Raw genomic sequence first — 25,909 nt, forward strand, 5'->3', positions numbered from 1 at the left:
AAAAGTAACCCCGCCTTGGCAGGCAGCTGAGCAAGCGTATATATATGCGCTCATGCACACATATGTGAATGCATATGCGAATATACAAACTTGTATATGCATAACGTGACCGCAAAGAAACAACTTCGATGGGGCAAAGGGTCTAGAACGTAATTCAGAAGTTATAATCTCCCTCCTTCATATGACGTGGTTTCCGCGTTGTCTGCGTTTTTTCATCCGGTGATTTGCCTAGCATGAGTCAAGGCGGCTACAGTAGCCCCGGTGCCAAGCGACTAAATATCCACCGTTCAATACTTTCTAATCTAGGAAACCTTCTCAGAAAAATCTCTCAAATGAGTACTCGCACAAACCGTGGGAATTTCCGCCCCTCCCCTCTATGGCAGCTCCTCCTGAGGGCGTTTTTACTATACCGCAAGGAAATCCTACCCATCTGACTCCCATCAAAATCATCTTTGCTTCGGTTTGGGGGTACTTCCCTCGGTGAATTTATTTTTCAATTTCCTTCTCAACGTTTTAATATATCTACATCGGCCCGTTCCAATTGTGTTTCTCCTTTTGGCTTTGATGGACCAGTTAAATCTTCTTTTCTTGGCACTGGGGTATCCGCATGAAGCGCATTTTTTTTTTTGCAAATGATAACTCCTTTTTCCACACCTTATGCAAAGGAAGTGGCTCTTTCCATTTCGCTTTCCGAATGACCCTGTTCCCTTTCCTGCCTTACCCATTGTTTACGTGGCGATGGTATAAGCGGTGAAGAGGCGAAGCGGTGAAGCGGCGAACGGCGAGCTGTTGTCACGCGCTGACTGTAGTAAATTATGCTTGTTTTACTTATATTCTCGTCAGTTGCATAGAGAGCGTGTATGCTTAATATAACTTCGTCGTTTTTTTGTTGCTTTTTTGTTGTTTTTTTGTTGCCTTTTTTTTTTTTTTTACGAGGGAAACTGAAATAACTTCTCTTTTTCTCTGCTTTTGTGCGTGGGAAAAAAAAAAAACGCTTCGCCTTTTTTTTTTTTAAACAATGCGATACGATAATGGTCAAAACGTAAATATTTTACGAGGAACGGTAAAAACGCTCATAACGGGGTTTCGATTGGGGTGGTTTTTTTTTTAAACCTTGCACTTCGTGCGTGGGACGAACGCGAGCAAATGGGTTTTGCTATGGTATGTACAGTATGGTATGCATAGTATAGTATGGTATGTATGGTATGGCACGTTCTTGCGTATGGTTATGCTTGCCCTCTGTGCCGGGCAAATTATTTTTGCAAACTGGTTGGGAGGGGTTACGGGAGGCGCTAAGTTGAATAGGTGGAGAAAACTCCCATCCATGATGATGGCATATGAACGGGTTTGCCTTCTACACGGAGCGTAACGTAGCACATATATTTATACGTACGTGCATTTTTGCCTTACGGTTCGCTTTTTTCGCACCGTGGAAATGTGCCTTTCCCCACAAACCCTGATGTGCCTCCGCATATTTCTTTTCCTCATTCGGCGTGAAAAAAGGGGGCATATACCGCTACATACGTGCTTATTTGTTACGCAATATTTTTCTCACTGTTGGGTTTTTACCTCATTTGTTATCCCCCTATTTTTATGAAGCATAACATAAGCAGCACCCCGTCAGCTGTGTACATATATGAATAATTATTACTCCCCTCCCGACGTGCAAAATATACGTCATATTTATATGTTGGGGGGTACCCATTTTGTAGCACCCCTAAAAGGGCAAATTTCTATGATGGCGCGCTTTCCACATATGCTGTCATTTTGGCATTAGGTCGAAGTACGCACCTGCTGTGGGTGAAGCACCCCTACTTCGCTTCAGCTGCGGCACTGCACCGCTTTACATTTTAAATCTTGTTCATTACACCAGGGGGTTATATTTTCTTGCGCCCTCAAAATGGTGGAGGGGGGGTGGTGCAAAAATAGCGCATTATGTATATTATACTATATTATATTGTATTATATATACATGTGCCCCACCATCCGCAACCCTCATGTGGAGTGTTTTTTTTTTTTTTTTTACCCCCTGGGATGGTACCAAAAAAGGCACCTATAAAGTATACATATACACAAATATTCGTAAATTTCCATTTCACGAAAAAAGTTGAGAAAAATAACTATTTTTTTTTTTTTTTCATTACGAAGCAATTATTCCCATTTGGTCGAAAAAATTAACCAACCTGTTTGACCCCTCCCTCTTAATCACTCGAGGTAATTTTATTCCAATTTTTTTTTTTAAAAATGCGGAAAAAAAAATTATGAACAGGTCCTATATTCTTTTTCTACAAAATGTAAATAAATTTCATCCCATTTAATGGCAACCTTTCTCACATCACGGAAAAAAATATTTAGATTGAAATGTGCATTAAGTAGAATAACCCAATGTAGTGAAATGGCACAATGCTCCCAGGTTCACACGGAGCTTTCGGGTGGTGCGCTTACCGTATTCTTAATCATGACTCTTCTCCCTTGAGGTCCTTTGCTAAACAACGTGCCGATATACCCAGCATATTACCACTTCGCATAATGCAGCGGTAGCTCATTTTTAACGGGCAGCTAACAGAAAAATGAGAAGCCACAACTTCTTACAGCCCTGCTATGAACATCCTTTATTGACCACCTCAGTCACCAACTAATGTGCAACAGTTGCGATAGGTTAATCATCCCCCCGCCCCCGAATTTATAATTATATGTCCCCCACATTGCGCAGTTTATCTTTTTTTGTACATACCCCCTTTTGATAAAAATGGTTCGGTTCCAAATGGATTTTACATTTTCAGCGTAGTGGAGTAACCCTTTTCGCATTTCACACCACCAACGTTTTTAGCGTTTCACCCAAGTAGACGCAAGAGGGGGCGTGCAAAGGAAAAGGCAAAACGAATGCGGAAAATACGACCGTTAAAGAACAACGCATGATGAGCGTAAAATATCGGAATGAGCAAAATATGAGGGTGGCCACACCACCACGGCTAATGCCTCATTGTTGGGGAATGCAAAATGGGGAAAACTGCACGGCGGGGAACAAAAAAAAAAATAACCCAAAAGATCTTTCCACAGGGGTTTTATTATATAACACCTCAGCAAAACTGTATTTTTTGACCAACGTTTTGCCCTCTTTGCACACATGGTTAACGTAGCACGTACGCCGTTTGCACATATTTTACTGCTCCAATTACACTTCTTTCAATTGGTATCCATTTCGAGCTTTAGCATGAGGCATTTTACTACATGTCGCTTTGCCATATGCATGATGCACACGAGGATTGGCACAGTTGCAGATGGGTAATTTTGCAAAAAAAAAAAAAAAAAATAAAAAAAAAAAAAAAAAAAAAAGAAAAAAAAAAAAAAAAAAAAAGAAAAAAAAAAAAAAAAAAAAGAAAAAAAAAGAAGAAAAAAAAAAAAAAAGTGAAAAAAAATGGGGAAAAACGTGTAAAACAGTCTATATCGCTCAAGCAGGTGGTACTGCCCCTAAAAGAGGGGCCTCCCACCCCTTTTCACCTTCTCTCCCTTTTTTCTTTTTTCCCCACTCTTTCGCGAATTAAAAAACGTTTAACTTCCAACAAAACTGATCATCGCGCTTCCTAAAAAGGGAGACATTCTCCTTCATCAGCTTGTCTATGCACTCAGGCGGGGCATCAACGTTGGTTAGTTTTTTGCACGAATCCATAATGTCCACATAGGAGTACTTCTTCCTATTTTGCGTGTTGCCACTGGCACCGTTGTCATTGGCCGCAATGCCTACGCTGACAATGCCACCATTTACAGTCGCGTCCTCCACTTTGTTCTTATTCTTTGGCGCCTTCTTCTCGTCCGAGTTGACTGCATTTTTGTCTTTATTAGTGGCAATTTTGTTCGCGAAATTTTTCTTCGCAGCGCTGATTCTTGGGGACACTCTATTGGAGTGGTCCTTGGCGGCATCACTGCTACCCGGCTGCTCACTTTTTGCAAGAGAATCCTTCTTATTTTTTTTCTCCACATTTACATCATCATTTTGGTTGCTATCCTCTTCACTCTTTTCGACTTGGGTGCATTTTCCATGTTCCTCCTCATTATGATTACTGTTTTCCTTGTTCTTCTCTACGCTGGTGTCATTTTCGAATTCGTTCTGCGCGAGGGGGTGCGCTTCCTCCGCCTCATTCACTTCGCAGGCTTCGCTCATCTCGAGCGATTTCTTCCTCTGCTGTTGCTGCGGATGTGGATTATGATCGGCCTGATTGGCCACTTCGCTGCAATTATCATCGTCCTTCAGCTTCGAACTGTCCTTCTTCCTCTCGTCTTTCATTTTGGCTAGCTCGTTGCTGGTCAAGTCTGTGGACACAGCAGCCGAGTCGTCTTTCTTCTTGTTCTCGCTCTTTTTCTCTCCGCTTTTCCTTGCACTGTTTTTTTTATTATAATAAGTTTTCCCATTTTTCTTTTCAAGCGCTTTGTTTTCATTTTTCGCCCCCACGCTGTTATTACCGTTACTGTCGTACCTCACGAGGGGGTCCTTTTTATTAAGCTTGTTGTTGCTCGCCATGAGTTTGCTACCATTTTTGCTGTACTCGCCGTTCGTCTTCATGGCGCTCTTATTATTACTGCTGCAGTTGTTGCCGCTCCCTCCGCTTCCCGTGCTTCCTCCATTTCCGCTACTCCCACCTCCACTCCCATGGTTGGTGGTGTTCGCCGCTCCGTTTCCGCCACTCCCATTAGTGCCATTTCTGTTGTTGCCACTTCCGTTGCTATTGCTGCTCGTGCCATGGCCGTTATTGTTCCCGCTGTTGTTGTTATTATTGTTGTTATTTCCGTTGTACGCGCTGCTGTTACAGTTGCTGCTGCTTCTACTTCTGTTGTTCTTCCCTCCACTGCCTCCGTTTTCGTTGGCGGCACCTCGGTTGTTTTTACTATTCGCGTTGCTGCCCGTGGCTGAAGCACTCATCCCACCTTTTCCATTATCGGCATCCTTGGCACCTTTGTTCATTCGATTATGATGGTGTGATGTCCCCGAGCCACTGGTCGCCCCTCCGCTCTTCTCATTCAGGCTAATGCTATCCACAAGATGGAACTTCCTCACATCATCCACATACTTGTCCCCTTTATTGTTTCCTCCCCCATCATGATACACATTGCTATGCATGTTACTGCTATGCATGTTACTGTTGTGCATGTTACCACTGTGCATGTTACCACTGTGCACGTTACCGCTGTGCATATTACCGCTGTGCATGTTATTGACATACATGCTACTAAAAGCATTGTTGTAATTATTGTATGCATTGGCAAAATAGCCGGGTGCGTTATTAGTCGCTCCGTTTGCACCTCCTTGGGATGCTCCGGCACCTACTGAACCCGGCATAGAGGTATTGTTAAAATTATTGTCGTTAATTCTTCCCATATTGTTACCCTCACCACCACCTCCTCCTCCTCCCCTTGAATATTTCATCCCTTTGTTGTTATTGTAACTATGCTTGTTCTTCATTTCGTTCATCTGACCATATGCATTCGAATACATGTTATACCCTCCACCGAAGGAATCACAAAAATTAACATTTTGATACATGTTGTACGCTGCACTGTTCATGCCATAGTTGTAATAGTTCAAATAGGCATCGAAATTCGAAGCAGCATTGCTCGCTGAGCTGCAGTGACCATACATGCTACTATCATAGCCATTCATCGTGTTGGGCATATAACACATGTTGTTAAAATTCATGTATTGCTTAGGTCCCATAGGCATTCCTGAATTGGGCATCATACTTAAATGGCTGGCACCGATTGTTCCTGAGATGCTGCCGTTCGGTGTCGCCGTTGCTGCGTTGTTAGTGGTGGTTGACCCACCGGCACCCGTGGTGGAGGAAGATGCCATGGGAGGCACACCATTGGGGGGGATCGAATTCAAAGATCCAACTACTCCTGAGGAGATGGACCCAGCACCAACACCGGTAGTACCTGCGACACTACCTCCATGTGTGCTTCCTCCATTCATACCGGAGGCACTACTCACACCGTTGATGACACTTCTTCCGTTCGTTCCCATGACGGCCGCGTTCGTGTTGCTACCCCCACTGCCAGCAGCAGTGGCAGCACCAGCAGCAGTGGCAGCACCAGCAGCAGTGGCAGCACCACCAGCAGTAGCAGCGGCAGCAGCACCGACAGCAGCAGCACCGACAGCAGCAGCGCCACCAGCAGCAGCGCCACCACTGTGGTGGTTTCCTTGGTTGCCACTATTCACATTGTTACTACTCCCCAGCATGGTAGCAGTACCGGCCGACTTGAAAATGTTATTCTCTATAATATTTTGTATCCTCTGTGTGGTCTTAATTCGAACGTTTAATTTTTTATCATTTACAGATTTGGTCTTCAAATATTGCGCTAGGGACTCCGTTTTTTTTTCATTCCTCAAGGTGATAAAGATGGTGTTATTCACGTCATTCCTGATATTCAGAACGTCCGTCGGCTGGATATTGGGACTGCTGAGCACGATGCTTTTAATCGTGTTGATGTAGTGCGAATTGATATCTCTAATAATGATCACGTTTCGTTTATTATTCAAGTTCAGCAAGAAATTTTTGTTGTCTTCTTCAAAGACGATATTTGTGTTGGTGGTCAAGTCGGCCCCACCTTTCGCCACGTCAGTTGATCCTTTCTCCAAACCTTTATCGTTACTTTTACCTTCTATACTTTTGCTTTTTTCTCCAGGAGAGGAGGAACTACCTCCTCCCGCTGCATCCGTCGCTTCGTCAGCAACTGTGCCATCTTTCCCATTTGCCTCTGTCACGTCATTCTTGACCAACAGCTTACTCGTGTCGGACTGTAACACATTGTCCTCCCTCTTAAGTGAAGAACCCTCCTTCACAGAACCCTCCTTCACAGAACCCTCCGCATTGATTCCATCGACTGATGGTACGATAACAACTTTCTTGTCTTCCTCTCCTTTATCCTGTTCTTCCCCCTCCTGTTGCTGCTTCACCTCTCCGTCTTGTGCCGACGATGTGTCATTCAACTCCACATGGTTGGCACTACCATTATTGCTTTCTTTCCCATTGGTAGTGACCACATGTGGCTTGGTCACCTGTGGACTGGCACCATCCGCATCTGCTTCCACTTTGTCCGTCTCCCCTCCAGAACCCTCCTTCTTACCCAAGTTAATGCATTTCAAATCGTTTAACACGTTGGCCAATATTATCGTATTATTTTGTGTGTTGCTACTTACAAGAGGGGAAATATAGGGATGTTTGGCAATCACGTCAATGCTAATTTTCACATTATTGTACATAAAGTATAACAAGTAATCATCTGTCATTATATTTTCTCTCCTAAAAATTTCTATCACTCTGTTCTTTATTTCGCTATACATATTTGATGAGGTCATATTTTTGTAATTTTTCTTCTTATTCTTCTCATATAGGTATTTCTTACTCTTTCGATTTTTCATGCTCTCATGGTAAGCGTTGTGTGCATTAGGGTTATAGTTCGATCCTCCAAAGTACATATTATTCATATTGTAGTAATAATAATTGAAGGGGAGATAATTGTAGAAATCGTTTACCATGTTGTTGTAGTTAAAGCGGGCATCGTAATTGCCATCGTTGTTGTAACCGTCCGGTCCGGCTGCTCCCGTTGTGGCCACGGAAGATGCTGCGGAAGCGGCTGCGGCTGAGGAAGCCGCTGCGGGGGGGGGTGTCCCCGAGGCGCCTCCACTGGTACCTCCGCTAGTACCTCCACCAGCACCTCCAGTAGTACCTCCACTAGCACCTCCAGTAGCACCTCCACCACTATTGCCAGCACTATTGCCAGTGGCGGCACCCCCGCCGGAAGAAGACGTCCCTCCGTACATTTTGCTAGAAGAATAATAATTAGATAACTCCACATTCTTGTTGTCATTATCGTCCACGTAATAACTATAAGGATAATTGCAGCCATAGTTCGGCAGATAATTATAATTGGAGTTGCTACTATTATACATCGCCATGTTATTCATGGGGTCCATCATCATGCCGTCATTAGGGTTATTACTGCTGCCGTGGTTGTTGAACCCGTCGTAGTTCAACGAGCTACTATTGTGACTATTGATGTTCATGTTGCCACTTCCATTACCGCTGAAATTTCCGCTGAAGTTCCCACCCATACTGCCACTCATACCACCGCTAACATTGCTGTTGAGCATGCTGGGGGGAGGAGGTCCTTTGTAATTCTTTCCCCCCTTCATGTTGTAGTTATTCTTACTACTCTTGTAGTCATACTTGTAGTTCGCTTTACTTGGGTAGCTACCCACATTTCCGTTGTTCGCGCCTCCGTTGATGGCGCTGCCGTTGTATCCTCCGTCGAAGTTCTTACTCTCACTTTTAACAAAGTTTCGTTTTTTACTCGGATCCTTCGCTGCCGCACTGTTGTAATCACTCTGTTTGTCCCTACTCGCTGGGTGCTCACCGTTCACGTGGTTGCCTTTCGGGTACTGGTACACCGCCCCGTTGTTCTTCGCGCTTTCGAGGTTACCACCGTGGTTGCCATTGCCGTGGTTGCCATTGCCGTGGTTGCCATTTCCATGATTGCCATTTCCGTTACTGCTATTTTTGCCACTCCTCCAGTCGTTGTTCGCAGTGAAGCTGCCGTAGTAGGCGCTGCTTCCGGAGGGGTCGCTCTTGTCCGACTTGTTCCCAGGCTTCTTCTCCTTCACGCCTTTTCCTTGGCCCTGGGATGAGCCGCTCTTTCCGCTACCGGCGGCGGCACCGCTAACATTGTCGTTACTCGTGATGGCAGACGCATTACTGCCCTCTTCGGCCTTTCCCTTTTCGACGCTTCCTCCCTCCGCGTCTTGATTCTCCTTCTTCCTCGCAGCGCCACTGCCATTGTCTACGCCATCCGCGTTAGGAAGCTTATTATTTTTTTTTTTCTTTTTCTTGTCCTCCTCCTTGTCGTCCTTCTGATTATTATCATCCTGATTTCCCTCCTCCACCTTCAGTTCATCACCCTTATTAGTGCTGCTATCTTCTTCCTTCTCCTTCTTCACGCTTGCCACGCACTTGGCTTGGCTCTCTTCATTTCCATTCTGTTCCAACTCATTACTCCTCTCGTCACACTTCTCCTCACCTACACTTCCGCTGTCTTTAATTTTTTCGTCACTACCTTTGGCTGTTCCGTTGCTTTTCGCAGCCTTCTTCCTGCTTGCACCGTTGCTGCTGTTCTCTCTGCTACTGTTCATTTTTTTTTTTTTTTCAGGTGAGAATATTTAAAAAGACTGTCGAATTGTTTAAAATGGGACAGAGCGACGCGACGCCAATCGGGAGGGGGCTATACACATACAGGTGTGTATGTATATGTATATGCTCGTCGGTACGTTTATATATGTACGATTATGTACACAGAGGGGAGTATAGCACCGGGGTTGACGCGAGCATGTAAGGACGCACAAAAATATACCTGTACGAGTTCCTGCTGAGAAGGAAATCTCTGCTGGGTCAGTCAGGTACATGCGATTACTTACACATACACACGCGTGCTATTGTAACATGGCACTCCTCTCTGTCATGTACGCTCTCGCACGTAAAATACGTAGCACATGTGTGGTCTGCAGTTTCGGACAGCTTTTTCACTCATGCCTTCGCACCAGCATATGTGTGGACATACGGGCGGTGATGCAGGCGCACAAACAATAAGGCTGAACGTGGACACGCACACATTCGCCAACGAATCTTTTTTTTTAAAGTCTACGTAACTATGTACGTATGTACGCATATATGTAAGTATGTACGCATATATGCACGTATGTATGTTGTTTTTTTTGTTTTTGTTTTTTTTTTTTTTATTTTCTCATTTCCTTATTCTCGTAGTGGAAACATTAAAAGATATGCTAAAGTGGTCGTGCAGCAACGGTATATATTAAAATAGGGGATAAAATGTGAATTTTTTTTTTTTTTTAAATTTCATTAATAAGTTGTTTAATGAGGATGGCATAACACAAGCGCTCTTGACTCTTCTCACATATTTTCTCTGTATTTTTTTTTTTGGGGGGTTATTATTTTGCTTTGTTTTGTTATTTTTTGTTGTTTTTTTGTGACTATTTATTGTTGTTTTTTTGTGACTATTTATTGTTGTTTTTTGTGGCTGTTTATTGTAGTTTTTTGTGACTGTTTATTGTTGTTTTTTGCTTTTTACTGCTTTTTGTTGTTTTTTTTTTTTTTTTGGGTATACATAACAATTGGGGGTAAGGCACCGTGTAGACCCCTTCTCTACATTCGAGGGTGCACAGAACAGAGGTGGCACACAACGCGGCGACATACACTCGCATAAATGGGGAGGTGTACGCGCGCCTGGGTGCGTATGTGTGTACAAAATGTGCACATACAGCATATGCAGTGTAGGTATATATATATATATATTTATTTATATATATTTATTTATATATATTTATATATATATACTTGTACAAACACATGCACACGCGCGGCTCTACGCGTACGCTCACACGCACAGAGGGGCATACACCCTTGTTAAGTACGGACTTGACTTTGACACGCACAGAGGGGCATACACGCAGGGAGCTCGCGTTCACGTATATGGTCCCTTAATGCGTTACACAAACTTGCGCGTATATAGCCTTTCAATATGGCATATTCTGTATGCTCATAAAATTATAAGCATGAAAATACATAGAGGAGAGAAATGAAACGAAGGGAGGGGAGAAATAAAACAATCTTGTAAAAGGGGGGAAGGAAGGGATAAAGTTGAAACAATTTTGTTCCTCTTAATTATAACAATTCGTAACGTTCATTTAGCACATGTACGCGCGGTAAACATACAAAAGGGGGCACATATACGTCCGCACGCACAGAGGTATGCACATGTACACACATACATATATGTACGCATATACGTGGGGTATATGCACATCTATATACTTATACATGCATACACACGTGCGCGCGAATACTCGATGGCTCATTCACTCGTTCATCTTACAAGAGAGTAAAAACAAGCACGGTTCGCGCGGGGAGGTACTACAATCGGGGGTTGCTCTTTTGGTACCTCTATGCTGTAAAGAGGTACGATGTGCGCGCAGGCGGGATCGGGCAGCGTAAAGCCGCGCAAAGCTGCGTCAAGCGGTGTGAAGCGGCGTAAAGCAGTGTAAAGCGGTGTGAAGAGGCGTAAAGCGGCGTAAGGCGGCGTAAAGCGGTGTGAAGCAACGTAAAGCGGTGTGAAGCGACATAAAGCAGCGTACATACAGCGTACATGCAGCGTACATACAACGTGCATGTTATCATGTACGTATGCATGTATACACTCCACTCCTACATGCCTCTTCACGCGCCAGCAAAATTACTCGCTCTAGCCGTTATATATCACTGCAATTGTTCATCACGTGGAGCAGTACTTTAATCGCACATTGCACAGCCGCGTTAGCATGCTCGCAGCAAGCATTTTAAAAGGAGCAGCATTCGACACGTACATGTGCTAATCCGTACATGTGCTCATCCGTACATGTGCAAATGTGAACATAGGGGGGGGGTGCCCAGAAGGCAGTACCAAGGAAGTAGCGCCCTTAAGGTAACACCCTTAAGGTAACACCCTGAAGGTAACACCCTGAAGGTAACACCAAGAAAGTATACCCTGAGGGCAGCACCCAGAAGGTATACCCTGAAGGTAACCCCCAAGAAGGTATACCCAAAGGGAAGCACCCGGAAGGGGCCCAAAATGTACTCAAAAATGTACATACAAATATGTACCACAGGCAAACACGAACGCTCGCATTTGCTACTATAAACTCGCTAAAATATCATTACAAACTTTCTGGGAGCGTTCACAAAAAGAATGTACGCATGGAAAAAAACTCACAGCTTCCTATAAAAAATGAAACACATATGTTTTACTGCTGCAGTTATAACGCTTAATTTAATTTGTCGCGAATGAATTGTCGCAAACTCTCGCGAATCTTACAAAATTGAATGACCTCGCTTTACAAATTAAACGTTCAACATTGATATATGTCAAAGCGGGCACAGCGCGTATGTAAGTAATGGTTAATTACAAGTGAAGAAAATGCGCGCATCGGCATATGCCAACATTTGCTATGCAGGCGAAATGCTATGCATACGTAACGCTATACAAACGCATCGTTATGCATATGCGTTAATATATGCATTATATATGCGTTATATATGCGTTATATATGCGTTATATATGCGTTATATATGCGTTATATATGCATTATATATGCGCTATTTATATGCGCTATATATATGCTCATTTTACCTACGCAGAAACATGTTAACATGCACGATTGCTCGCTTATACGCGCAGCAAAACGCAATCTCACTCTTTGACGTGCTTTCCTTTTTGTTTTTTTTTTTTTTTTCCATCATACGTGTATATGTATATAATATAATATAATAAATATATATATCATACATAATACATATAATATATAATACGTAACATTATGCATTACATACCGTAATATGGTGACACCTAACATGCATAACCTGGCAAGTACATTTTTACGTGCGCTTTATTCAAGCATCCCTTTTGCGCCGTATTTCAAGGAAGGCATAAAAAAAAAAAAAAATGCGCTAAAGAAAAAGAAAGTCGTGCCCTCTTATTTTATTATCAAATGGTAAAATACAGAGAAAAAAAAAAATCGTGCATGAATTTGAAGAGTAACTTTTATTTTTCTCGCACTTGGTGCGCCGCATCCATAGCATATAATAATATATATATATACTATATATTATATACTATATGAGTAAACCTTTAGCATATATATCTACGGGCGTATCGTTAATTAGCAAAGCGAGTTTTGCGTAAACGCACGGGAACATGCGCATAAATGCATAGCACGCATTACGTGCATATTATGCGCATAATATTATGCTGCATATACGTATATATATATTTCGTACTTGGGCAAATGCGCAAATTTTTTTTTTTCGCCCTCTACGCGTATATAAAATGTATATAAATATTATGTATATTATTATATGCGAATTATATGCATATTATATTATGCCCTTCCGAGTGAACTTCAAAGGGGAACTGCCAAAATAGGGGCAAAACGATTAAGCACGCTCCTCAACAAGTGCGAACGGTATGCATAAAAGTCCGCGGCCGGTACGCATACGCGTAATGCATATAATGTAGTAAAATATTATACGCGCAATACATATAATGTAGTAAAATATTATACGCGCGAAGGACTGAGTGTCATACAAAACGATGCATGAATATATGTACTTGCGCACTGCTCCTATGCGCGTCGCGCGGTATACATGCATGCTTATACGCGCGCCATGTGAAGGCCACAGTAATATGCATACCATTTAGTAGGAACAATTAAATGGATAAAATCGCCTGCGCTCTTGGGAGGGACATACAATTATGCATTTAAAGTATATACGTTATGTTGTTCATGTTATATGCGCGTATTTTTACTAGGCATATTATTATGCCACGTGAAGGCACGTGCGCGTAGGTACAATAATATACTCTCACGCAGGTATGCGGGCATCCATAAATAACGTGCTAATCGCACGAGGCACGTCATTCCGTTCCCCGCGAAACTGGTTTGCCGCGCGGGGGTCACTTCTTTACATGCAGAGAAATTATGAAACAAAACAAACAAAATTTTAACAAAGGTTTGAAAAGGAAGGCGGGATAGCTTCTAATGTGTTAATGCGTATGTATATATATGTACGTATGTGATGTACAATGTGCAGTATGCATACGCGCGGGGTTTATATGTAGGGCGATAAATGCTACTACTTGCTTCGCAAGGGGGATGGAAAGGGGAAAGGCACACTGCTTAAGTTAAAAGAAACAAGCGCACATTTAATGATGGCGAATAAAAACAGCGTTATCAACGGACGGGTCACACTTCGTTGCGCACGCGTCATACGAATACAAATAATTATGTACGTTCGGCTGTGGTACATTTATCGCGTACGAACGGCGCGCATATAATCATACGTTTATAGATAACGTTGGAACGCGTTCTGCATTGACAAAAATACACGTGCCGGCCGACTTCCGTCCCTTGCCGCTACTCAATTTAGCACTTAATGCATCCTCATTGCGGGGGACTCGCCTTACGATGGGAAAAAAATGAAAGGCGAATGTGTTCGTATCAACTTGAAAAATATGTAAAAAGTGAAAAAAGTATGGAGGGCATATGGGGCTGAAAATTGTGGATCAAAAAATAGCATAACTTCAACAGGAAAAAGGAAAAAAAAAAGCAATTAAAAAAAAAATGTGTACGATTTATCTATACCTCTTTTTACCGTTAACCATGTAATTTGCATTAAAGGCCATTTTTTTAAAATTATACGCATTGGAACAGCACGTATAAGCTACATATACATTACAGCATGGCACAGCACAGTTGCGTTGGTATGTTTTTTTTTGAATGTGCGGAGTGAAGGCACCCACGGGGATTCACGCAGCAAAAAATTGGGCAAACATAAGCAATCACAAAAAGCAAAAATGATTATGCATTCGTCCATATGTGTACGATAGATACATACGGAATGATAAGTACCATGCAACGCACACATACTCTGCGCCTTAAGGGCCTGTGCGCTCACAATGTTTGAGGCATCTCTCCTGTTGGTGGAAAGAGGCACCAGCAATGCTGCATATAATTGTAATAAATAAGGAAAAAGTGCTTATCGTGTAACAATAAAAGAAGACCATGGGGCGGTCAACAAATGAGTGAAGTTCGTCTTCCTCAACACCTCGTGGGAAAATGCAAAGCTGTGAAGCTATGAAGCTGCGAAGCTGCGAAGCGGCAAACAACAAAATTACAAAGTGAAAGACGAAAGGGCGTTCCCCCGAATGAAACCCAAAGCGCTTTTTCAAATCACAATGAACTTTTTAAAAAAATCCCTTTCTTGCAATTTTTAAAAATTGCGCAAATTTTTTCACAAATAAATGGTTACAATCCACCGGATCATAAGCTCCACTGTTCACCCACGCGTGTGTACAATATGTGTTTATATTTATACAGCATCGTGAAGCAGCGCGGCGCAGCATGATTAAACACCTTCTTAGCGATAACCGATTCGGCTATGCATGTTATTTGTTCGAGTGAAATTTTTGATCTCCTTTGCTCCTTTAGCGCATGTTTGTTTCTCTTCCATATGCACAAAGTTTTTTAATTTTTAATCGTGCGCGTGTACGTACGTATGTAGGAGTTGTCATGCCGCTGTGTACACTCGCAGGAGTGGTGTGTAAAATGAGAACATACACGCGTTGGCCAACACATGTATATGCGCGCACACGCGGGTAAATTCGCGTACGTATGCCATGAAAAGGTCCAACAATTCGCTAGCCACTGTACGAATATTACACATAAATTGTGTACAATGAGTGAAAATAGCGGCACGTAAAAAAAAAAAAAACTCAACGCTCATGTTCTCTTTTCCCCAGTTGCTACCACAAGTTAGTTATTTTTCACATCCACGTCCATTAAGAAGATTTGCGAAAATTTTTTCTGCAAAATTGACCTTTATTAAATCACCATGTTAAAAGTGGACATATCGACACACGCCTTTATGCATGTCATGTCGACCGCAACATAAAAGCCGTAACTGCGCGGTAAAGATTGACAAAAAAAATTGTAAGGATCATTTTGGTTCTTTTTCTTATTTGAAAAGGATAGCAGTAGTACACTGTGCTACCAAGAAAAAAATTGGGAAAAAAAAAAGGATAAAAGCATAATGTACGTGTTGTGCATGTACTCAAACAACTGTGCTGATTTTATGTGCGCGAAACGCACGTCACATGGGCAAAATTGGAGGGGCTAATTTGCCCACTTCAGCAGCAACATCGTGCTATGTAAACACACACATTGCACAACGTTAGCAGTTTTGAAAAGCGTCGCACACATAAATGTGCCCATTTCATCAATTATGAGAAACGCAAAGAAATAGGTCTAAGCCCTTCTTTTTCACCCTACTGCGATAGGAGTGTATCGCTTGGTTGAACAATATAGACGAATTTTTACAACTCCATCCTCTCCAAATTAGGGGAAAAAAATTACTTGCTATTCTTTAAGAGAGGTGTTATTTTTTTCTCCTCCTCAGTTATTCCATTTGTCAAACTGGTCCAATGCAGAACGACGCTTTTTACAAATTTTCCTTCATATAAAAAGTTTAAAATGGCCTTCCTTTATCCCTTTACCTTTTTATACACTTTAAGTAGCATCGTTGTTCAAGTTGCATTTATGTGGCTCAGCACTACGACAACGTTTTCCCATGCGTAACTGTAATAGTAGTTGCCATTTCACCTTACCCGTTCAGGCAATTTTTTTTTTAACCAAATAGTAGCTCGCTAGCATACCTGTTTGGCTTTTTTTTTTTTTTTTTTATAAAAGGCCGCATGGGTCAAGTAGTTTTTCCCCTACATTATTTCATTTGTATCTCCCCATTTAGAAGCATTTTGGCTTTATTTTTTCATCCCATTTTTGGGAAAATGCAAAAGGGGAGATCAGTCTGATGTGTTTCTCATTTTTTGTGTTTTTCACGTGCCCCCCCCCGTGCTCCTACTTAATCGTCTTCTCTTCTATGAAGTGCTTCATCATGAACATGTAGAGCAAAACAAATTGGGCAGCCAAAGCACTGCAAAATGGTTAAAAATGTGTGAAAAGAAAGGAACATGATAAATACACCCAACAGGTATCTCAAAACGATGAAAGAAATGAAAAAAAAAGGAATAAAATGACCCCCTCCAAATGTAGAGCAGAAAACGAGCTCACTATAGCAAGGTGTGCTGGGAGGACTGCCTGCCATACTTGTGTGCATGTGCACCACGTACGCTTATCCATTTTATTTTCAAATATGTGCGGAAGTGTTATACACAATTTATCAACACAAAGCAATAAATAATGATTAAGAGGGCAGGCTGCGTGGTGATATCTATCAGAAAGGGGGGTACAATTTCAAACAACGATGGATATAAAAACACAATTGTTAAGGCCTTAATCGAAAAAGTTACCAAAATTAAGGAGAAAAATAAATTTTTTAACTGCAACGGGTATTACGATTTTTTATTTCGTAACTACGCTCTGCATATTTGCTTGGACGACTCTTTCAAGCTGTTTTATTTGCAAAATAAAGATGGCTACTTTAGCAAAAAATTGATGAGACACGTATGCTACATAATCAGCAATGCGTCCATTTATAGCTTACTAAAATTTGGAAAGGAATACATCATAAATCACCTGTCCGAGTGTAACATTTATAAGTACAAATACGTTTTCCAAAATGAGTACTATCATTTTGTGCACAACCTTTTGCTGTTATGCTGTCTACAGTTATGCGTGCCGTCCATTTTGGAAAAGCTCAATCAGGAAGAACAGCAAAAAATAAGGTTAAAAAATTTGCACAAATTTTGTGATGCCATGAATTATGTAACACCACAAGGTTTGGAAAGTAAAAGGGAAAAGAACGCACCATGTGATGTGCAATTTTTGTCAAAGGTGTACAACTGCTTCTGTGCCAACCAGATAAGTCCGTTCCCGTTTGTGAACAAATTTATATACCTACATTTGTGCGCAAGTTATTTGGAATTCCATTTGGAGAGGCCTACTCTCAGTTCCCTACGTGGAGAAGCCTCTGAGTGGTCCCCAACCAGCTTACACTCACAACGCGATAAAAGTGAAAACCCTTTACCCATATGTCAAATTAGCGAGATGCTGTTTTACCTGTCCAAGAGTGACCTGCATTTTTACTATGAATGTTTTATAAATAGATACTTTCACGTCATACAAACGTACCTGCTTCGCTTGACTGACTCACCAGTAGAGGATTCACCACTGACGCATGTCAATATTGACAGTGACATTTCTCACAAGGAAGAAAAAATTATAGATAGGCTATTAGTAAGCCTAATAAACTTCTTATCCTCTTCGTATGTAATGGGTAATATCGAGGGGAATATTTCTCCCATCATTTTATGCACCTACATCACATTAGTGCTATTCAAAAGGTTATATGAGAACCATTTTTCCCATTTTAACTGGTCGAGTTATGATGCACCCAAGAAGGAAAATGTAAAAAAGGATGACTTTATTTTGCTAACGCAGAGGAGTAAGTCTTACTTTCTCAGTTTGTCCTTCGCGAAAAAGTGCTTCCTACTGATATATGTTATGAACAACCTTGTGCAGAAATTGCCTGAACGAGTCATACAAAAGTGGAATAAATGGAGTGGAGAAATGAACATCACGACGAAAATATGTAACACCAATGATTCACTTCAACACTGCATGGGGGGGATAATGCCTAAGCGTAACCCCAGGAGCTACAACAATGCAACAGATTGTCCACGCAGAGGAGAGCTCCCCCCAAATATAGACAAATGCACACAAAGGAGGGTAAACAGCTTGGAAGAATTATTTCCAAACAGGAACTTTAATTTTCTCAGTTTTGTGCATCTCCCCTTTTTGAAAGTGCTGCATTTTTACTTGTTACTTCACCAGCAAGGTAACAAAAATAACGCAGATGGGAACTGCAAAAAATCTGTGCTAGAGAGGAATTTTTTTTTCTTTTTACAACAGTACATAAGAAGGCGCTTCCCCCAATGGGAATGCACAAGTGGTGGAAGTTCCCCAATGGCGTTTTTTACCATCGATGTAGAAATACAAAAAAGGGAACAGAGAGGATGAGGTTCACACGGGTGAACTTAGTAATGTCTTCCTTTTTATTCTCTCCTAGTACACTTTCTTTTGAACTGCCTTTTGAAAAAATGGCCATTTGGTTCCCATATTAGGCTACTCTGTGAGAGGTCTTCCCGTACACAGTTGTATTTTGGAGGACAGTGAACATGGCTATACGGACAGCGTACCCTTTTTTGTTTTTTTTTGTAACTCCATTAGCTGCGCATACGTATGCACTAATATACGAAGGAACAATTTCTTTTTTTTCCACCGCTTTTAATTTTTAACTCATTTTTCCGTCATCTGAAGAACAGACGGAACGCACCTTCATTCTCATTTGCAATTTGAAATGGACCCATTGTGTGTCCCCCTTTTGTCGTCTGAGTGGATAAATAAGACAAAATAGAAAATATTTTTTTTTTTTTTTTTCTCCTACATTATGCGAGAATTTTTGCCAAATGTAGCATATCAGCGTCGAGCCTGTGGAGAAAAAATTGTGAACTTTTCGACGCGTTTGTTTTTATCCACCCATGGGGAAAAAAAAAAAAAAATAAATAAAATAAAAAAAAAAAACTACACATTTGTAAGTGCTGCGATTTCCGCGGAGAATAAGCTCATGCCGTGTAAATACACGCACATGAATGCGACGCGGCGAGGAATAACATTCTCTCCCACCGCTAAAGTTCACTAAGCTCATTTAAACACCGTGATATTTTTTTTTTTTTTGCATGGAGAAGGTAGCCCATACTGTTTACACATCTGCGAGGAAAATTGGCTGTTTTCCCTTCGCGCAACGTTAATTTGGTGTAGGACGCGTTGCGGGACTGAGTAGTCCACTCTGTGCAATAGCGAAGCTAACATTTTCCGCGCGCATCACTACTGCTTGGTACACCCAGCTGGCACGTCCACTTCGGAAGCCACTTAGGAAGCCACTTCGGAAACCACTTCGGAAACCACCTCGGAAACCACCTCGGAAACCACCTCGGAAGCCACCTCGGAAACCACCTCGGAAACCACCTCGGAGCTACCTCTCATAACGACTGCCCCTTCCGATTTGCCAAAATGAGCGAAGATATTTTCCCCAAGATGGGGGACCCCCAGAATGGGAGCCCATCGGTGGGGAGCCTTTCAATGGAGGCTGCCGATGCTGACTCCCCCGCGATGGACGCCAACGTGGGCTCCCCCACAGTAATGAGCTTCAACATGGAAACAAAAAACAACATCAAGTACGCAGGAATCTGCATCTATAACATGAATACGAATGAGTTCTCCCTATGCGAATACATCGAAAATGAACACTTCACCATTTTAGAATCTATGCTGATACAGTGCAGACCGACATGCTTCCTATATCTCTCAAGTAATGATAAACTGGACGACAAAAGGATAAAACTAATTCTAAGTTTATGTGAAATTAAATATCGTGAGTTAGGAAAGAATGATTTTTACAACACGTATTCGATGGAAAATGATTTGAGTAAGTTACTAAAACCAACAGAAGATGTGAAGAATTGCATCTCCTTTTTTAAGTTGCAGTTGGCTTGTCGGTCATTCAATAGCATCGTCAAATATATGAAGCTCCTTAATGACTATAGTGCCACAAATAAATGTGTACTAACAAACTACAACATAAATCGATACCTAAAACTGGACATGGCAGCTACCATCGCGTTGAATGTTCATGCGGAGCATATGTTGGGAGAGAAGAAAACCAAATGCAGCAGAGGTAGCAACTTAACTCTTTTCACCTTTTTAAACAAATGCAAAACGAAGATTGGGGAACGGAAGCTTCTTCAATGGGTGATGCATCCCATAAGGGACGAAGCTAAAATTAATGAGAGACTAGACATGGTCAGCATATTAAAAGAAGATGGAGTGATGAGGTCCATGATACAATCGGATTATCTTCGAAAGATTAGCGATCTGGATGTTATAATTAAAAAGTTAAAAATTGTTAACAGTGCCACGGTAGAGGGGGAAGAAGTGGATGGCGCGCGCAAAATGGGTGGTGGCCAAATGGGTGGTAGCAAAATAGGGGGGGGAAAAAACGCGTGCAGTTTAGAAGACTTGGTTAAAATGTACGACTCGGTGGTGGTGTCGAAAAGGATCTACTACTGCCTAAATGATTACGAAGGAAAGTACAGAAATACGTTGGAAAAAAAATTTCTCATGCCACTGAAGGAGGTACTCATCAGCCTGGACTCTTTCGTAAAGCTAATCGAACTGACGGTAGATTTCGACGAGTTATGCAACAACAACTTTTTAATATCTCGTAAATTTGACGAACAACTAGAAAAGCTAGCTAGCGAAAAGGACCAAATACTACAAATGATAAAGCACCACAGACAAGAAGTAGAAGACGATATTAATTATCTCAAAGGAGTTACCAAAAAGAATAATGCAAAGAATGCAAAGGAAGATATAAAATTAGTCGATTGTAATGTGAATACGTTTCTATTTAGAGCTGTTAAGAAGGATATGTCTTCAATTCAGCAGAGAAAAAAAACGTACTTCCAAATGAGGATGAATAAAAGTGAAATACTTTTTACTACTAACAAGCTGAAGGATCTGTGCAAAAGGTATGATTACATACTGCAAGATTATAACTTATCACAGGAACAGCTAGCTAGTAAGGCCATCCAGGTAGCTTCATCCTACTGGGAACCCACGACAAAATTGGCGAAACTGATTGCACAGATTGACGTACTTTGTGCATTCGCCTTTATCAGTGCTTCTAGTTTATCCGTTTATGTTAGACCTATTGTAGAGACTAATGGGCAGGTACTACACCTTATAGAATCAAGACACCCCCTCGTGGAGTCCAATTTTTTGTTAATGAATAATTTTATCCCAAACGATGTACATATGAATAAGACAGACAAACGGTTGAACATTATAACGGGTCCAAATATGGGGGGTAAAAGTACCTACATAAGGCAAATAGCTTTGATATGCTTAATGGCGCAAATTGGGTGCTTCGTCCCTTGCACCTATGCTAAAATGCCAATTTTTTCTCAAATTATGTGTCGAGTGGGTTCGTCCGATATTCAACTTAAAGGCATATCGACTTTCTTTTCCGAGATGATAGAAATTTCAGCCATTATCAAAAATGCAGATGAGAATACCCTTGTCATTATAGACGAATTGGGAAGAGGTACCTCCACTTATGAAGGGTTTGGAATCAGCTGGGCTGTGGCTCAGTACATTCTTAACAAAATAAAATGCTTCTGTTTATTTGCTACTCACTTCCACGAAATGTCCAATCTGGAAGAAGAATACCAAGGGGCTACTAACAACCATGTGGGGGCCAAAATTGATTCGGAAAAAAAAAGATTTCCTTCCTTTACGAGATTAGGAAAGGCTATGCTGATAAGAGCTACGGAGTACACGTGGCTCAGATAGCCAAGCTGCCACAAAACGTTATCGACAAGGCCTTTGAAAAATCCAAGGAGTTAGAGTCTGTTGAAAATAGGCACTACTTTCGAACCAAGCTCACGGGAACTAATCAGGACGATGTGCACAAGACGGACGCGCAAAAAAAAACACACGATTTGTTGCAAGGCATTTTTTCCGCCACAGATGAGGAGCGGTTCATTTCGCACGTCGGGCAGAAGGAAGCTGCGCTGAGGGAGGTGCTTCACGAGATGTAGTGCCAGGGGGGCAGTCAACAAGGTGGGCAGGTAAGGTGGGTAGGTAAGGTGGGCAGGTAAGGTGAGCTGCTAGGGTGAGCTGCTATACTAACGTGTGGCGCGCTTGTTGAAGCTGAGGAGGGCAAAGATCAACCCGTTTGGCAACATGCTAATATGGGTGAAGCAAATGAGGAGAAGGTCCTTTCGCTGCTTCTGCTCTGTGTGGCCTTGCTCCAAAAGGGGAGATGCCAAATGGGAGAAGGCGAAAATCGAAGAGGGGCAAACAAGGGTCGCCCACCTTTAGCATGCACTTCTTGTTAAGGAGCGGCGCAAATGGCCGCACAAGAGGTGTACATATTTTGGTGCAGTATTTTGGTGCAGTATTTTGGTGCAGCATTTTGGCGCAATATTTTGGTGCAGTATTTTGGTGCAGCATTTTGGCGCAATATTTTGGTGCAGTATTTTGGCGCAGCATTTTATTTGCCTCTTTTTTTTAGCCAAATTAAACTCTAAAATGACAGATACGCCGGCCCGTTTGTTGGTCGCCTGTCGAGTTGAAAACCCCCCAAAAAAAGGAAAAAAAAAAAAAAAAAGTGAAAATGGAAAACACATAGTGACTACCGAGTAAGTCCACTTGGATTAGCCAAAGGTGGCACAAACATGGACTCACTCGCAGTAGGAGCATTACGATAACAACTAAATGCTTTCACATAAGTTAGTTGCCAATTTGGCTATAATTCCTTTTGCTTATGGAAAGTCTGCGCACAAATGTATGCATATGCCTGCATAGCTTAGTTGGTAGAGCATCCGCCTAGTAAGCGGAAGGTCATCGGTTCGAATCCGGTTGTAGGCTCTCTTTATGAAATAAAGGAATAAAAAGAAAAAAAAATAATAACCGCATTTAGAGAAGATTTAAAAAATAAATCCTTTTTCCATTTTTCTTGCGTGATAAGAAAAGGAAAAAGTGGATTTACATATTATTTATTGTATGGAGGTTTTATTTGTTAATATAATAATTCCGGGGACGGTTTTACCTCCGTGTTGGTTTCTTCGCAAGTGGGCCGCCAAAATAAGTGCTTCTTCTCCAAACGAACGACTCACTTTTGCGTGCGAAGATAAATTAACACAGCATGATGTTGGCACTCCGTTTATTTTATTTTTTTTTTTTTGGCAGTCCCCGACGAAAATTGCTAAGTCAAGTCTCACCCAGTTCAGTCTCTTCCACCTGGTTCTCCTTGCCAGGCACACCGACAGAAGAGCATGCCAATAATTATTGTGAAAAAAAGAAGTATCATACGAACAATGGGAAAGAAGCCAACACATGGGGATTACAAAATAGATGGAGGGACTCTCTCCCACAGAAAAAAAAAAAAACCTCCTTCTGCTTAAAATGTGAGGCGGAGTAAAGGTTTCCCCCCCCCCAAAAAAAAAACTGAGGGTGTATCGAACATGCCGCTTCGCATACAACAGGCGAAAAAAAAAAAACCGTGGCAATAGCAGCTTTTGTTTTTGTGCCCATAGTGCTTCTCTTCTTTGGGGGAAGAAAAAAATGGATAAAACTTTATAACATGTAATTTTTATGGAAAAAGAAAAGGTTCACTAAAACGTGGTAATAAAATAACCCTATTGTTATAGTATTATAAAGTATATTATATACAGCCGTGCAAAATGTAATTGGCCCTTTTGGTATTTTTCCTTCAATTTTCTTACTAAAAAATTGTCCAAAGCAGGATTCGAACCTGCGTTGCCACATCCACAGTGTGGAGTCCTAACCACTAGACGATTTGGACGTTCTGTTAACATATGCACCTCTTAAGTTATGTTCACATTAGTGAAGAGGCAAAAAAAAAAAAAAAAAAGACGAAAAAAAAAAAAAAATAAAATAGAAGTAAAATCTTCATACCCTTTTAACCATTTTTTTTTTTGGCCACATTATCCGCTTTATAAATCCTCCTTTTTTCTATTTCGGTGAGTCAAATAATTTGAAAATATAGCCGCAATTATTGTATACCCTTCCCCCGCGGATGCTTTAAAAAAAAAAAAAATCTTGGTCAACCAATAGGTTCAGCAAAGTAATAGTGGATGAACCCAATTCACCATTCCGCACATGACAAAAATGGCAAAACACAATGACAGTAACTGCGTAGCCGCTGTGTTGCATAACATACTCTGCTATATGCATGTGCTCATTACTGGCACCCTTGACACGCTCCCTTTTGCGACGCTTTCGTGGTTGAGCGCGCTCGTTCACCGTTCATTACTTCTGCATCGGGGAGTGGAGCACTTCCCTGTGAGACAGATAAACGGACATCCTTCCCTTGTGATAGAAAAGAAGAGTAAATAAAAGGGGAAAAAAAAAAGATGAAAAAAGGTTAGCATAAATGGGTATAACCTTGGTATTCACGCGGCGCTAATTATTTCCAGGGGGGCAACCTTTGCAAAGCGGAAATGTGAAAGAAAGCCCCAATCATCTTATGATTGAGGGGAAAATTTTTTTTTTTATATTTACCCTACGCGCAGCTGAGATTGTAAAAAAAAAAAAAGGCACCAGGAAAATGGGGATATACTTCGCTGTATATATATGTACATGCAAATGCACAAGCCTACTTGGTTTTTTTTATTTTTATTTTTTTTCTCAGCAAACGGTCCTCTCATAACCTTCGCATAGGGGATATTTATTAATGCTACCTTAGCTCAGTCGGTAGAGCGCCAGACTCTTAATCTGGTGGTCAGGGGTTCGAGCCCCCTAGGTAGCTAGCGAACCAGCAATCAAGGAGAGAAAAAATAATATGTATCATTATTTATATATATAATTTTTAATTTATTATATATATAAAATATATTATATATTATCGTAATAAAGAAGGTTATAATTATTACGTTTTGACACCGAATACATTTTTTGAGAAAAAGCTTATTGAACTCTGTAGGGCTGCTCAGCCTGGAAAAGAAGGATACATGTTGTAGCGCTTTCTGTTCCCAAGAGGAAGAAGAAAGGAGCAGCTGGTTGGTCAATTTAATTTGCATCCTATCCTCCGTCAATCTTCTTCTTCTTCTCATCAACCACAGTGATCTTCGGCTGAGCTGCAGTTAAAATAATAACGAGGCGACAACCCAATTGGGGGAACTTCCCCATTTTATCAATTTCTTTTTCATCACGTAGAGGAAACTTGTGGAGATTCCTCAACCGGAATGCTCACAAAAACGTACCTACGCATATGTACATGTAAGGAGAGCACACCCGTGATGCGGCTATATTCTTAAGCACAGTCAAAAGAAGCAAGCTCGTCCTGGCACCACATGTAGTAAGCTGCCCCTGTGCGAAGAAATGACCATCCGAGTGGTTCCCTGCGCGGGATTACAGATTTTTGGAAGAGTTTTCTCTATCTTTTTATGCCAAACCAAAACGCTTAGCGAATAATTTTTGGACCCAGAGTTACCTTTTTATGACAACTCGGAATGGCCCAAGATGTCAGTAATCTACTGTCAGGTTGGCAAACAAACGTCCAGTCCAACTACCTTTTCTAATTTAGCGCCTCTTTAGCGAAGAGAACCCACATAGACATTTTGGTTTCCCTTCCTACTGGGTAGTACTAATGAGTATAACACGTGTCGGGGGCCAGTTTAACATCCCCCCATGGGATATCACAATGTGTTT

At 41.5% G+C, this 25,909-nt stretch overlaps 4 protein-coding genes and 3 non-coding genes across 7 annotated transcripts; 4 read left to right on the plus strand and 3 right to left on the minus strand.

Annotated features, from left to right (window-relative positions):
- Positions 1-449: 449 nt before the first annotated feature.
- Positions 450-725, minus strand: PCYB_011380 (60S ribosomal protein L37; the record flags this gene model as incomplete). The annotated part of the gene is made up of 1 exon (XM_004220644.1): positions 450-725. A coding segment is annotated over one exon (276 nt), but the record flags the coding sequence as incomplete, so codon positions are not given.
- A 2,816-nt stretch (positions 726-3,541) lies between these two features.
- PCYB_011390 (erythrocyte membrane protein) lies at positions 3,542-9,181 on the minus strand (the record flags this gene model as incomplete). Its single annotated transcript, XM_004220645.1, has 1 exon — positions 3,542-9,181. The coding sequence occupies one exon, from the start codon at positions 9,179-9,181 to the stop codon at positions 3,542-3,544; it is 5,640 nt and encodes a 1,879-aa protein (XP_004220693.1).
- Positions 9,182-16,852: 7,671 nt separating this feature from the next.
- PCYB_011400 (hypothetical protein) lies at positions 16,853-18,631 on the plus strand (the record flags this gene model as incomplete). The annotated part of the gene is made up of 2 exons (XM_004220646.1): positions 16,853-18,389; positions 18,450-18,631. 2 exons carry the CDS (start codon positions 16,853-16,855, stop codon positions 18,629-18,631), a joined length of 1,719 nt encoding a protein of 572 aa, XP_004220694.1.
- A 1,077-nt stretch (positions 18,632-19,708) lies between these two features.
- Positions 19,709-22,272, plus strand: PCYB_011410 (DNA mismatch repair enzyme; the record flags this gene model as incomplete). The annotated part of the gene is made up of 2 exons (XM_004220647.1): positions 19,709-21,922; positions 21,955-22,272. The coding sequence occupies 2 exons, from the start codon at positions 19,709-19,711 to the stop codon at positions 22,270-22,272; spliced, it is 2,532 nt and encodes an 843-aa protein (XP_004220695.1).
- Positions 22,273-23,031: 759 nt separating this feature from the next.
- Positions 23,032-23,104, plus strand: PCYB_011412. The gene has a single exon. It is a non-coding gene; the product is annotated as a tRNA-Thr (tRNA).
- An 865-nt stretch (positions 23,105-23,969) lies between these two features.
- PCYB_011414 lies at positions 23,970-24,041 on the minus strand. The gene has a single exon. It is a non-coding gene; the product is annotated as a tRNA-His (tRNA).
- An 893-nt stretch (positions 24,042-24,934) lies between these two features.
- PCYB_011416 lies at positions 24,935-25,007 on the plus strand. Its single transcript has one exon. It is a non-coding gene; the product is annotated as a tRNA-Lys (tRNA).
- Positions 25,008-25,909: the final 902 nt, after the last annotated feature.

Source organism: Plasmodium cynomolgi, chromosome 1, assembly GCF_000321355.1.
Source record: "Plasmodium cynomolgi strain B DNA, chromosome 1, whole genome shotgun sequence".
In the NCBI taxonomy this organism is placed as follows: Eukaryota; Apicomplexa; class Aconoidasida; order Haemosporida; family Plasmodiidae; genus Plasmodium; species Plasmodium cynomolgi.